This window comes from Aethalodelphis obliquidens, unplaced genomic scaffold (assembly GCF_003676395.1).
Source record: "Aethalodelphis obliquidens isolate GAN/ISIS:26980383/991018 unplaced genomic scaffold, ASM367639v1 scaffold59, whole genome shotgun sequence".
NCBI lineage: Eukaryota > Metazoa > Chordata > Mammalia > Artiodactyla > Delphinidae > Aethalodelphis > Aethalodelphis obliquidens.
The window spans coordinates 3,516,379-3,530,067 of record NW_020838003.1 but is presented as its reverse complement, the minus strand read 5'-3'; the positions used below and the strand labels follow the sequence as shown (position 1 = coordinate 3,530,067).

Genomic DNA, 13,689 nt, shown 5'->3' with positions numbered 1-13,689 from the left:
AAAGCCAATTTAACTAATAATTAAAATACAGTGATAAACTAGTAATTAAGCCAGATGGAAAAGGGTAGCATTCAGTAAGCTATAATTCATAAAACTGTTTGATGCTCAAGGAAATATAGACTTAATGAAGAGAAAGATTGTTTTTTTAATTTGAAGACCACTGGATCCTTTCATAAAGGCTTTTAGACACAGGTAATGCTAGCACTTTAATTCCGATTTCTCTTTGAAACCTGGCTTTCCTGTTCTTTGTACCTTAGATAGGGGTGATATTACAAGGCACTCTCATACTTGACACCAGTCATTAGATTGATTTTGTTCATGTGTAGAACAAAAGATGGAGGGAGATAAAAGGGAAGGGGGAGGGGAGGGTTCCCCACTGGGCACTGGTCTGGGCTGGGGTGACCGGAGGAGATGAGAGGGGGCAGCAGAGGGGATGTGTGTGTAGAGATGAGAAACTAAATACGTGAGCTCCACGTGGGGAACCAGGACACGCCTCTTGAAGGAGAAGCACAGCTGTGATGAGAAAAGGTCAAGAGTGTGCCTGTGTGCACAACTGTGCCTGTGTGATTGTGTGTTCTTACGTTCAGTTGTGCATTTATTCCATTTATCGAGCATCTTCTTTAGGCCAGCCCTGTGCTCACAGATAAAGTCTGGGTCCTCAGGCAGTTTACATTTTTGTGGGGAAAAGAGACAAAAGACAAGCAAACAAGCATATAAAAAAAACCAAATAAAATCACATACAGTGAAAACGGCCAGGATGAAACTAATTGAGGCACTAGGAGAATGAATAACAAAGGCACCAAACTGGAAGGGAAGTCTCCTGGAGAATGTGACTCGAAAGCCATGTATGAGGAAGAACTAGAAGAAGAACATTTCAGGGAGAGGGACCAACAAGAACCAAGGGCCTGGAGAGACAAAGTACCTGGTGAGTTCTAAGAACTGGATGGAAAGCCAGTGTGACTGCAGCTCAGTGGTTAACAGGGAGAGAAACGTGTGATGAGCAAGAAGACGTGGCAGGGTGGGTCCATGAAGGAACTCACGCCAAGCTGGAGGGTCAGTTTAATTCTAAGGGCAGGGGGAAAGCCACTGGGGGCGTTTGAGGGAGGGAGTGACAGGTCGAAGGAGCTTCCACAAAGTTGGGCTTGGCTGTTGGGAGGAGAACGCATTGGGGGGTCAGGGACCAGTTGTGCTCATCACGGTGGCATGCGTCCTCCTGTCCCTGTTATAGGCACTGGGCAGACTGGGGAACCAGACAGCCACTTGCCTTTTGGCATTTTACAGCTGATAGGACACTCAGTGTGAGTAACGTGGTTTTTGAGAGTTTTGATTTTACAGACGGTAGACGACAGAAGTGGAGGACTCACAGGGTACTGCAACTTTCTCTGGCTAAAGAAAGTAAAAACTCAACTACCATCTGTGATCACATTCTTTTCATAAGAGAAAGGATATTTAAAAACCCAAACTCTAAGGATATAATCTTGGGGGGAAAAGACCCAATTTTGTAGAAAACACTACGCTTTCCTTGTAGTTTCAACATTTTGCTTTAGAAGCGGTGAGAACCTCCTTCCAGGCTGGGTACACACTCCCACATCAGTGTTCAGAACATCAGTGCTTTGGAACCATTGAGCCTGCCTATCTCGCCCATTTCACAGGTGAGACAAAGTGAGGTTCAGGAGGCATGTGGCTTTCTCAGGGTGATGATGTGAGTTAAGGGCAGAGGGCCAAGGCCCCAGTCCCCTCGCTCCAGGTTCATTCTCCTTCCATTACATCATCACGCTGTATAGTCCGGATGATTTCTTCTGCTTTGCCAACTTTCAGATACTGCCCCATCTATTCCTGTCCAGGGTGCAGTATGCTGGCCATTTTCACTTCCCTGCCAAGATTTCTGAGAGCTGAGATACTTATGAAGAAACCAGAACTCAGCAAAACAGCTCACAGCCCAGAGCCTGATAAAAAGGAATTCCATTCTTTATAAAGAAGAGGAGGGTGGTGTCTTACCTGATCTTTAGATAGGCTGCAACTCCGAACACCAGCAACACCACGGCAATGACTGTCACCGTAATGGCGGCGATGCTGCCTGGGAAGGAGAAGAGGCACAGAAAGAAGATGAAGGAGGGGTGTTCATTCCAGATCATTCTGCAATGCGAAACCCAGGAGCTTAACTCTGTTATCAAAATGCTTCTCAGGCTAGGCTAAGTTCGGTAAATGGCCAATCTTTATGAAGACCTTTTGGCTGGCCCTGAGTTCAGAAAACAGTTCACAGTAATATTTGATCATGTTTTTAAGAATGATCTGTTGCTGCTGCTGCTGCCGTCTGCAGGGGTAGTGGATTTAAAATCTCCTGAAGTACTATTTTCTTCTTTCACGTGCTTTAGCTTGTCTTTCTAGCATTTGCAAAATATTGGAAGACCTAGGATGCTTAGTCAAGGGTCATGACAAAATAATGCTTTTGATTTTTTGATAAAACAGAACCACAGCGCTATGTCAGTAGTGTCCACTTCAAAAGGGTCATCTTGGTAGGAGATGCACTAATTTTAATGATGCCATCAAATCAAAGCATTTTAAAAGAACACCTCTTTGGGTCATGTGTCCAGTTTTCAGCCCTGAAAGGTGAATCTGATTTTGTAGAGGATAAAGTCAAGTTTGGTGTAAAAATAAGGTCAAGTCTGGTAGGTAACGCTATGTTTTGTTTGTAGAAATAACCGGGTACAATTATAAAGTAACATGAAGGTTTTATTGTGTAGTTTAAAATCTGTTTCCAAAGGCAACTATTAATGGGCAGTTAAAAAACAAAAAACCCTTTGAGCACACAGCCTTGTAAGAATAACCATACTGCTTCCAGAGATTACTACTTTGGGGCACAATGCTCCTTTTGTGTGAGTTGGTGGCTAATAATGTATATATTTCAGTTTTATTTCACCTCAGAAATACCAAGAATCAATTGGGCTTTTGTCTCCTCATTGTTAAAGTGACTTTTTGGCATTAAAGTTGGTACTAGGGATCCCATTTACTCGTTCAGGCCACTGAGAAATTATTTTTTACTTCAACAAATGAACGGGACTCTTAAACACACTAGAAAGAGCATCAGATCTGGAGTCTGAATATGCGGATTCAAGTGTGCTTCTATCATTAGCTGTCTGACTATGGGCTAATTACTTAACCCTGTGGACCCATCCACCACTCACCTGCTGTGACAGAGAAAAGAAGAGCTGTTCTACCTGCCCACATAATTTGAAGAAAATTAAATGAGGTGCCCTGTGCACCAAGCTAAAGTCCTATCCAGATATACCTTCCTGGACCAGTGCCCATCTTTCATGAACTACATCGCAAAGGTGATGGATCTGTCCCACGTTTTTGGAGATTTACTATTTGTGGATGATTCTGCCACTTCTCCCTCTATTTTTTTCCCCCCTGTCTTACGAATGGCTTTTGTATATTGTTCTTCTCATTAGCCCTTCCACCAAAGGAATTAGAGCAGAGCTAAGAAGCAAATGAGTCTACTCATTAACTCTTTGGTAACTCCCACAAAGGTATGGGTGAAAGAAGGCTACAGGAGACATGCATGCCCCCGCTGGTTATAATTTCTAAAAGGCCAAGGAGGTATTGCTAACATTGAGACTAAGACCAGAACTTGATGTGTCTACACAGACCGACCATAATGTACCATTTTAGAGCTTCCACACTTCTGGACACTCACAGGCCCATCTCTTTGCTCCTAGAGTCCTTTAGGGCCAGATTGGTATAATTATCAGTACCGTTCTCTTTCCTTTTTACTATTGTCAAGGTAGAATTATGGCACCGAACACTCAAATATGAAGACTGGATCAAGTAGAGAAAGTTTGAGGTCAGTCCCCTTATGGATAACCTCTACCCTGCACTCAGCTTCTCAGCCTCCAAACTGCGCTGAAATTAGAACAATTCAAAGTTCACTGAAGCCTCTTAACAGCTCTTTTAAGAGCTTGTGAAATGAGGATTATTACTGCAAGGTAAGGTGATGGGGGTATTTCAAGATTCAAAAAGGTACACTGATTGCAATTAGGAGCTTTGAAAACTGACCTTTAAATTTAACTTCCTCCTTTCAAAAAAATGGGAGGAGAGAAAGAATATAGTTGATTTCTCTATAAGACCCTTCTTTCTTGCCCCAGGATACATTTAATTGAGGAAATCATAGGTTTGTCCTTCAAAGTTTCTTCCCTAACTCTAGGCAGTTGGATCTCCTCCAACTCTGCGGTTTACTGGATATATTTAAATACCACCTCTACTGAAGATAAAACAGGCAGTTCCCCAACTCAAGTGCTGTTTTTTTTTTTTGAAACAGAAAGTAGTAGAATGACCGCTTCCTCTCCATGTGACTGAGGGCTGTCTGGCTCTCGGTGTAGACCAGTCTTCAAACAGGGCTCTTCAAGGCCACCCTTCTTGTTCACAAAGGACAGCCAGGCAACAAGAGATGGAATTAGCAGGTGATTCCCCCCATGGGCCCTTGAGGGCAGCTGAGCGAAGGGGCGTTTCTGAGGGTTCATATTGCCCCAAAGGAGGCCAAAACGTGTGAGGTGAAATAGATGGTACTTAAATATTCGGGCCACCTCCTTAACTATTCTGCCACCCACCAGCTCTTCTCAGAGGGTGCCACCATGGGGGCAAGGGTCTTCTGGAACTAGAAGGGCTTCATCAGCCCCCAGCCTGGGAGGGCTTGTGTCCTAAGCTCGCTTTCACCTCCACGGCAGCTGCAGCTGCCCCCCTCCGAAGCAGCCCGGAAGTTCATGCTGGGAAGTTCCACGCCTCAGGGCATCGCGGTTTGAGCATCTGAGGGGTTTGCTGAGCTGACAGTAGCCGAGGGTAGCAGGACTTTATGCGGGAACCCAAAAGGCCTGATTTCCTCCTTGTGAAAACAAATGCCATTTCCCCCGGAGTTCTGTTTAAAGTAAACTGGATACTTCATGACCTTTTTTTCACCCTTAGATTCCATATATATGTGTTAGCATACAGTATTTGTTTTTCTCTGGGATAAGAAGGGTGGGAGGGGGGGAGACGCAAGAGGGAAGAGATATGGGAACATATGTATATGTATAACTGATTCACTTTGTTATAAAGCAGAAACTAACACACCATTGTAAAGCAATTATACTCCGATAAAGATGTTAAAAAGAAAAAAAAATACAACAGGGTATTGCTTTTATCTGTATTTTCATTAGCATTCAGTCAACTCAAAAAATGTATTAATTAATGACTGCATTTTGTGTCAGTCATAGGATGGGTTATTACTATAATAGCAGAAATTAAAATACCATTTATAAGGAAATAAAAAATAAAGTAAACTGGAATTCCCTTTCTCGTACTTCGTCTTTCGAGGCAGGGCAGGGAGAGGAAAGATGAGGAAGGTGTGGCTACGGCACGGAAGCGCTACCCTATGAGGAAGGTGTGTACACTGGGTGGGCAGTGCCCTGGGGATGGGGGATGGGGAGGTGGCTGGCATTTCTGTCTTCCTCATCTTCCCTGTTGGCACGTGTGAGTTTCGGACTGGGTGTGATTCACGCTGTGAAGCCCTGGAACCAGAAGGAATTAAGAGAGAACCGGAGGAAATGTATGTATTTTCTAAGCCGAGGTGCTAGAATATTCCACCGTGCCAACACGTTCTGCCTGACCAGAGAGCCACGAGCCGAAGCCTCCCTGAAGTCTGGGTCTCTCTGACGGCGTTTCTCAGGGGGCCATTTCCCCACTTTCATAACAGCTCAGAACAAAAAAACAGAACAGGCTAGAGAATGATCTGTTCTACACTTGTGGGTGGTGACTTCGGTCTGGTGCTGGGCCAAGAACTTTACAGCTCCCACCTCATTGAATTCCCTTTATGAGATGAAAATGATTCCCATTATATGGACGAGCAAGTTAAGGCTCACAGAGATTGAAGAACTTGATTCAGGTTTTATAAGCTGGTAAATGATGAAGCTGTCATGTGAACCCAGGACTACATCCTAGGTTTTGCACGTTTAATCATTAATATACTGGTGACATCCCTGGCCCTTTTCTCAGCTTGGCCAGCTCCTACACTTTCTTTATGACGACCAAATAGCAACCCTTCTGGGAAGCTTTCCTGACACCCCCAGGCAAGCTGTAGTGCTGTTGTGTGTTCTCAGCTCTTTGTGTCTGCTTCTCTTAAACTCTGTGTTGTATTTTTGAGCTTCCCCAGACAGATTCTAATCATATTCATCTTGCATCTCATCCCCCTTCTCCCTGAACTCTCCGCACTGGGCACAGTCTCTAGCCCATAGTGAGTATTTAAATTATTTTTTAAAATGTTGAATGATTAAATGTAATACTCGCAAAAAAAATAAAAAAGATAACTGGCAGTTTCTGAGACCAGTCACTGTGCTAAGAAGGTCCCCAAGCAGCAGCCTCTCCACCTGTCCATCGTGGAACCCCTGCTCCAGGTCCTACCTCGGCATCTACTCCTATGACTCTACAGCTATGGTCCAACCGCCCCAGTGTGTGCCTGCGGGTCCCCATGGACGACTGAGCTGGAGGAGAGTTATTTTAGGACTCTCTGTCTGAATAAAGTCAGAAAATATCCTTGAAGTAACCAGCACAAAATCCCAGAAGCCCACGCTTCTGGTTGGACCTGGTCAGACTACCCGAGGGAGAGGGTTTCCCTGGAGGGCATCACTTGCCCTGCTTCGACTCTGTTCTGTGCCCGTGCAGTCCTGGAACAAACGATGACATCATTTACAGGCTCTCTCCGCCGCCCCCAACACCTGCCTCTCTTTACTACGCTTCGGCTAGTCCTTCGCAGACACAGGACGTCCTCCACACTAGAAGGGACTCTGCTCCTGTCCAGACTACCTCCGCATCACTTGTCCTACTTGTCCTAAAGGTGTCCTCCTGTCTTCCTGGGCTTAGCAATGTTCCCAAACCTCAAATGTTCCCCTGGGGACTCTTCTCATTGAGGGATTTTTCCCCCCATTTTAAACATGAAAGAAACGTTTCATCTGACCTCTTTGGCAGGATACTTGCCAATCATATCCCAAAATGAGAATATTAGGATGTGATAGGATGAACCCGAACGACCTCCGAAAGAAAGAGCTTTCCTAGGCTCTTTAAAAAAGTTGTTATTGCTCTGAGAGAGCCGGGGACAGGGGAGGTGACGGTGGGGTGTTCTCAGGATGATAAAAGAAGGTGAGTGTCTTGCTGCTATCTGTGGATGACTTCCGAACTACATCTCATTGGGAATTCATCAGTCAGGCTTGTTTAGAATGCACGTGTAAATGCTTTGACCAAGTTCCTGGGTATGCTTGTGTGTGTCTGATCTATTTTGAGAAGTCTTTAACAAAACCTCTGGACTGTTTTTCAATGTTCTTACTCTTTTCTTTCCTCTTTCCCGTCTAGAGAATAGGTAAGAAACGGAAAATAGGAGCAGGTGGCCACTTCAGAGAGCGTGGTGGCTTCTTCAGTCAAGGTCACCAAGAGGAAAGGAACATTCTGTCTCAGAGGAATTCTTCCTCTTTGAACGCATGTGTCTGCGGGACTTCCCTGGTGGCGCAGTGGTTGAGAGTCCACCTGCCGATGCAGGGGACGCAAGTTTGTGCCCTGGTCTGGGAAGATCCCACATGCCGCGGAGCGGCTGGGCCCGTGAGCCATGGCCGCTGAGCCTGCGCATCTGGAGCCTGTGCTCCGCAACGGGAGAGGCCACAACAGTGAGAGGCCTGCGTACTGCAAAAAAAAAAAACAAAGCCGGAGTAGGGAAGAGGTGGGAATGAAGATGTTCTCTAGAGGATGGGCTGAACTTGGACAGAGAGCAATGAAATTTTTAGGCAAGAACCAGCTAGATGGAGGTACATATATACAATGGAATATTACTCAGCCATAAAAAAGAATGAAATTGGGCCATTTGTAGAGACCTGGATGGACCTAGAGACTGTCATACAGAGTGAAGTAAGTCAGAAAGAGAAAAACAAATACCATATCCTAACACATGTATATGGAATCTAAAAAAAAAAAAAAGGTTATGAAGAACCTAGGGACAGGGCAGGAATAATAAAGACACAGATGTAGAGAATGGACTTGAGGACACGGGTTGGGGGGAAGGGTAAGCTGGGACAAAGTGAGAGAGTGACATGGATATATATATATATATATACTACCAAACGTAAAATAGATAGCTAGTGGGAAGCAGCTGCACAGCACAGGGAGATCAGCTGGGTGCTTTGTGACCACCTAGAGGGGTGGGATAGGGAGGGTGGGAGGAAGACGCGAGAGGGAGGGGATATGGGGATATATGTATATGTATAGCTGATTCACTTTGTTATACTGGAAAAACTAACACACCATTGTAAAGCAATTATACTCCAGTAAAGGTGTTAAAAGAAATTAAAGAATAAAGGACATTAAAAAGAAAAAAAAAATAACTAATTCTTCTGAAAGTGTAGCTATTTGTTAAATTGAACTTTATAAGTAGTTATGATGCAAAATTAAAACTCCTTTATAAGGCATACAGCTTGCATGCAAATATGATACAGAACTGTTTTTTTGTTTTTTTTTTTTTTTTTCGGTACCGGGGCCCTCTCTTTTTTGTCGCCTCTCCCGTTGCGGAGCACAGGCTCCGGATGCGCAGGCTCAGCGGCCATGGCTCACGGGCCCAGCTGCTCCGCGGCATGTGGGATCTTCCCGGACCGGGGCACGAACCTGTGTCCCCTGCATCGGCAGGCGGACTCTCGACCACTGCGCCACCAGGGAAGCCCAATACAGAACTGTTTTTAATTAGCACAATCCAAGCTTGTCTCCGTGTTAGTCCTTCTCTCTGCTGCCCCATCCCCTCAAATCTTTAAATCATTAAAGTACTGCTTAATCATTTCTTCACACAGTGGCAGAGGTAAACTTTATTAAAATTAGTCAAATATGACCACAATTGGAATCTTTTACTTCATGTTTATACTATTTCTCAAAAGCTAGTTAGTTTGCCGGATTGGTCAGTGGACAGACTTCGGATTCAAACCTTGGGCAGGATCCCTAATATCTATACTTTTCCACTTCCTGTCATCAGAAGCCCTGGTTTGGGGACTGGCTTTGCTTTTATCTAAAAGCATTTTACCTACTTGGGTAGCATATAGTTAAAAATGTATACTAGAAACACAAATCTCTGTTGAGATAATAAAAGATTTGCATTCACCCAAGCAAGTGTGTGTTTCTTTTTTCTTCATTTCTCTCTCCTGCAGGCACATCAGCTGTACTTGAAGGATGCAGGGAGCCCAGGTTTGTAATCAATGCCAAACGGGGCACACAAGTCGGCACAGTTCCCGGTTACCATGGTTTTAAAATTTCCTTACTTCACTTACAATCACAATCTTTCCCAACACAAATGAAGCCTCGTTCCCACCTGGAATTTTTTATAACTACCTGTTTAGGTCGCCCAACCCCAGCTCTCCTTTGACACCTGTAATGTAAACTAGGCTGGGTTTCTAAGAATAGCAAACAGTGCCCCTCATCCCCTTTCCCTATAGCATCCTGACAAGCTGACGGCCACACAGCAGCTTCCCATCAACGTCACGTCAGGGAGCATTCCTCTCATTCAGTGCTCTCTAGACCAAAAGGAGCCCACGGGGAGTAAGAATTCTTCCCGAAACAGGGGTGACCCCTACATCTGTATGCTATCAACAGACTCTCCTTAAAGGCTGAATTCAGTCTTTAACAACATTTCTCAGGGGACAGCTCTAGTATTGTGCCAAGAACAGTAATAAAAGCATTAAGAAAAACAATCGTGGTCATAAAAGTCTCAGCAGCCTTCCTTTACTGCAATTCCCTGTGCCAGGCACTGAGCGAGGCAGAGCGGGGTAGGTATCTCCACTTAGGAGTTTAGCAAAAGCAGTTAACAAAAATCTATTCAACTGGTTAGTATGCAGAAATGGGATTCAACCTCTGAAGCTGGATTCCCCAAACTTATGCTTCTCTACTTTCTGTGACCGGAAGACCTGGCGTGAAGACTGGCTTTATACATGCACTAGCGGAACAGTCTTGGGCAAGTCGCTTTGCTCCTTTGCGCCTCTATGGCCTCATTTGTGCCCCTATCTCTACCTGTAAAGTGAGAATTCGTTCAATCATTCACACAACTGATGTTTATTGTTTACTACGTGCCCAACTTTGATGAATCGCTTGCTTCCTCTCAGAGTGCTTTTACTAATTAAACAGTGTATTTAAAATGCTTTGTCCATCATGAAGTGCATTACAAAGGTCTCAGTCTCTGGGCATCTCTTATCCATAAAAACTCTGAAGCCGGGAAGGAACTTGAAACCAGAAAAGATCGGAGCCAACCCTAGTATTCGAAATGATTGTGGATCTCAAGCTCAAGTTTTGCTTCCAGCCTGATCATGACCAATGGAATAATGTAATTTTACTGTTGAAAGGAAATTAAGAAGGTTCATTGCCTCTAACTCCTTCATTTTACAGATGATAACATAGAAATTAAGAGATTTGGTTGAGATCAGACTCCATCAGTGGCAGAGCTGGGACTAGATACCTTTGAATTCCAGGTTTGCCTTCTTTAAAATTTTCTACCTCTTTGTCTTATCCCAAGTAAAAGCCTTCAGGCACTGATAGCTGAGGCAATAAACAAAGACAAGACCCCATCTTCTATGTCACCACAATGTTTTCAAAATTCAAACATCTCTATACCACTCTCATTATTTTTGCCATGTCCACATCACTGATACTATTATTTTCTTAATATCTGTCTTTTTTTTTTTTTTTTTGTGGTACGCGGGGCCTCTCACTGCTGTGGCCTCTCCCGATGCGGAGCACAGGCTGCGGACGCGCAGGCTCAGCGGCCATGGCTCACGGGCCCAGCCGCTCCGCGGCATGTGGGATCTTCCCGGACCAGGGCACAAACCCGCGTCCCCTGTGTCGGCAGGCGGACTCTCAACCACTGTGCCACCAGGGAAGCTCTAATATCTGTCTTTAAATTAAATTATTTTTCTTTAGATACTGACTACATATAGCCACACCCTAAGCAATGATAGCTATGAAATCATGAGTTTGATGTGTTATTTTAGTTTTTTTTCAAATTCATACTGAAACAAAAACATAGATTTATTAGAATGAAAAAGGTTCATCCTCTTGCATACTACCTGTGTAGGGACTTAAATCATACTTTTGGGAACACTGCTCCCACGAACCAAATTTTCACAAAGAAACTCGGGGTGAGATGCTGGATTGGGGGTAGATCACAGCCCTCAGATCCCCTGGAGGAGGCCAGGAAGAATGGAGGGCAGAGAGTCGGGGTCATCAGGGCTAGTGTCAACACCTGTCACTACTTTAGGGAATGTGGCAGCTTCATGAATACTGCTTCTTGGTGGAGGCCAAAACAGGGGAAATGTGGCACAGAAGGGACAGCTGTCCTGACTTACAACCCCTGGGGTAGCAGTGCAGACATGAACAGAGACTGTATTTCTAAGACCATGATGCTAAGCCCTGATGATTGTCCCTAAACATGCTTCGTGTCAGTTTCTGCTTCTCATTCTTTCCTGCAGGGCAGAGTCAAACTGCCTGGCTTTATAAGCCTATCCTAACTCTTTGAAAGTTACCTTATATAATAAATGTAATTCAGCCTGGGCTGAATTATAACCTGTTCTGGGCTGAGAGAACCACACCTTGACATGAGTGGGGATCTCAGCTCTGAGTCAGACCTACCCTAGACCTCTTGAGGGATGGAGGGACAGTGTTGGAGAGATTTCTGGGGAATAATTAAAAAAAAAGATCAGAGAATCCCCTCTACTGTTTGTCCTGGATGAGGAGAAGTCTCCTTCTCCTCTTGTGAAAATTCTGATCTATAGTGTGAGTGGGTGAGCAGTATCATGTTAGGTCATCAAATCCTTTGACTGAACAACAAAGCTATTTCTATTCAGGAGTCAAATCAGAAAGAGGGAAAGAAATCCTGACATCTCTCTGCTATCGGAGTATCTTTAATGCAATTAGCCTTGAGAGTATCAAAAAGATACTGGAGGGCTTCCCTGGTGGCGCAGTGGTTGAGAGTCCGCCTGCCGATGCAGGGGACGCGAGTTCGTGCCCCGGTCCGGGAAGATCCCACATGCCGCGGAGCGGCTGGGCCCGTGAGCCATGGCCGCTGAGCCTGCGTGTCTGGAACCTGTGCTCTGCAACGGGAGAGGCCACAACAGTGAGAGGCCCATGTACCGCAAAAAAAAAAAAAAAAAAGATACTGGAAACCCTGAAAACCTGGGGGTTTTCCAGTTGGGGACAACTAGCTGTGTGGCAGTGGGAAGGAGGAGGTATGTGTAGGCTGAGAAGTCAGCCTTTTGTAGCCTCTGACTTTCAACTTAAGGGGCCAAGTTGGGGATCTCAACTCTGAAGTCATCCCTTTGCAAATTCCCCACAGAGAGGGGAGAATCATGTATCGCAGGTGCCATTTACCTGCATGAAGACAGAAAAAGAAGGTTTTTTGGTTGTTCTCTTTAGTATTTCCTCTATGTCTTCAGTATTCCAGTGATGAAAATGAGACATGACCACAGATAAAATAATACTGAAGGGGAAAATAAACCAGAAAAATTGGTATATGCCCTTTTTGAGACTCATCTAGCCTGCAGGTGAAGGCTCAGACCCCTTTGAGGCTCATCAGCCTTGGCACGTAAGGCCTTCCATGCTGCCATTTTCTTGGTTCCAAGGACACGGCAAGAAGGAAGGGAGGAACTTCTTAGGGCCCAAGACAGAGTCCTAACCCTGTTTGCAATGATAAACTTGCAGTGTGCAAGTTTATCATTTTTTATCATGGAAAAATGACTCTCGCTGGGGAGCAGAGAGTCAGTTTCAGGTCACCTGTCTCAACATCTTGACAGAGGGCAGCGACCCTATAATTCCTGCAGCCCAAGGACTTGGGGATCTCTGCAGAATCATTAGTTAATTTAGCTTTGCCTCCATGTAATTAATCACCTAGGCAAGGTAGGAACCTGCTTTTGGAGACTGTATTTTATTTACCAAGCTTGAATTTCTCCCAGACTCAGGATCCCAAGGTTTTAGAGTTAAAAACTTCGGAAAGAAAATAATTTCCAAACTTTGATGCCAGTTAGGGGAAGAAGGCAACCTCCAGGTCTTAATCCCCCACCCTCAGGTGCAAGTGGAGCCTCGGCAAAATCCTGTAAGCTCAGCTTTTGTATCCTCCCTCCTCCATGATTTATTTTCTCCCAGCTAGAAATCTCTAGTTGTATGCACTCTTCAACCCTTATCTTTGGATTTTCCAAGTTTCACGAAAGTGCTACTATTTCCAATGTGAACATAGTTACTTTTCTCTTTCACACTTTTTGGATTATCCTTTTCTGTACTGTGTTATAGGCAGGTGCTAAAATGGGTCTTGATTACCTAATCTTTACAGTAATAATCCTCTTGGGAGTCTTGAAGTGTTGTCACAAACATTTTATTTTTTCAAGTTAACAAAACACAAAGTCTAGAAGAGTCAAACTCTTGCTGGTAACCACACTGAGAATTAGGGACCCAACTGTAATAAGAGCAGCCAACGTTTATTTAGTGCTATGTAAGGGACTCTTTATAGACTTGGTCTCATTTAATTCTAAAAAGAATCCTATAAGGCAATTATAGTACGATTATTACCCTCATTTTACAGATGAGGAAAATGTGACACTCAGCGATGAATAAACTTGCCAGGTCATCCACCTAGTAAATGGCATTGGTGAGATCTGA

The 13,689-nt window shown here is 44.4% G+C and overlaps 1 protein-coding gene across 1 annotated transcript in view; it reads right to left on the bottom strand.

Moving 5' to 3' along the window:
- Positions 1-13,689, bottom strand: part of PARM1 (prostate androgen-regulated mucin-like protein 1) — a 99,024-nt gene that overhangs the window by 11,330 nt on the left and 74,005 nt on the right. The window contains exon 3 of the mRNA XM_027087610.1: positions 1,999-2,077. Within this exon, the coding sequence (XP_026943411.1) occupies positions 1,999-2,077 (79 nt within the window). The remainder of the gene's footprint in view (positions 1-1,998; positions 2,078-13,689) is intronic.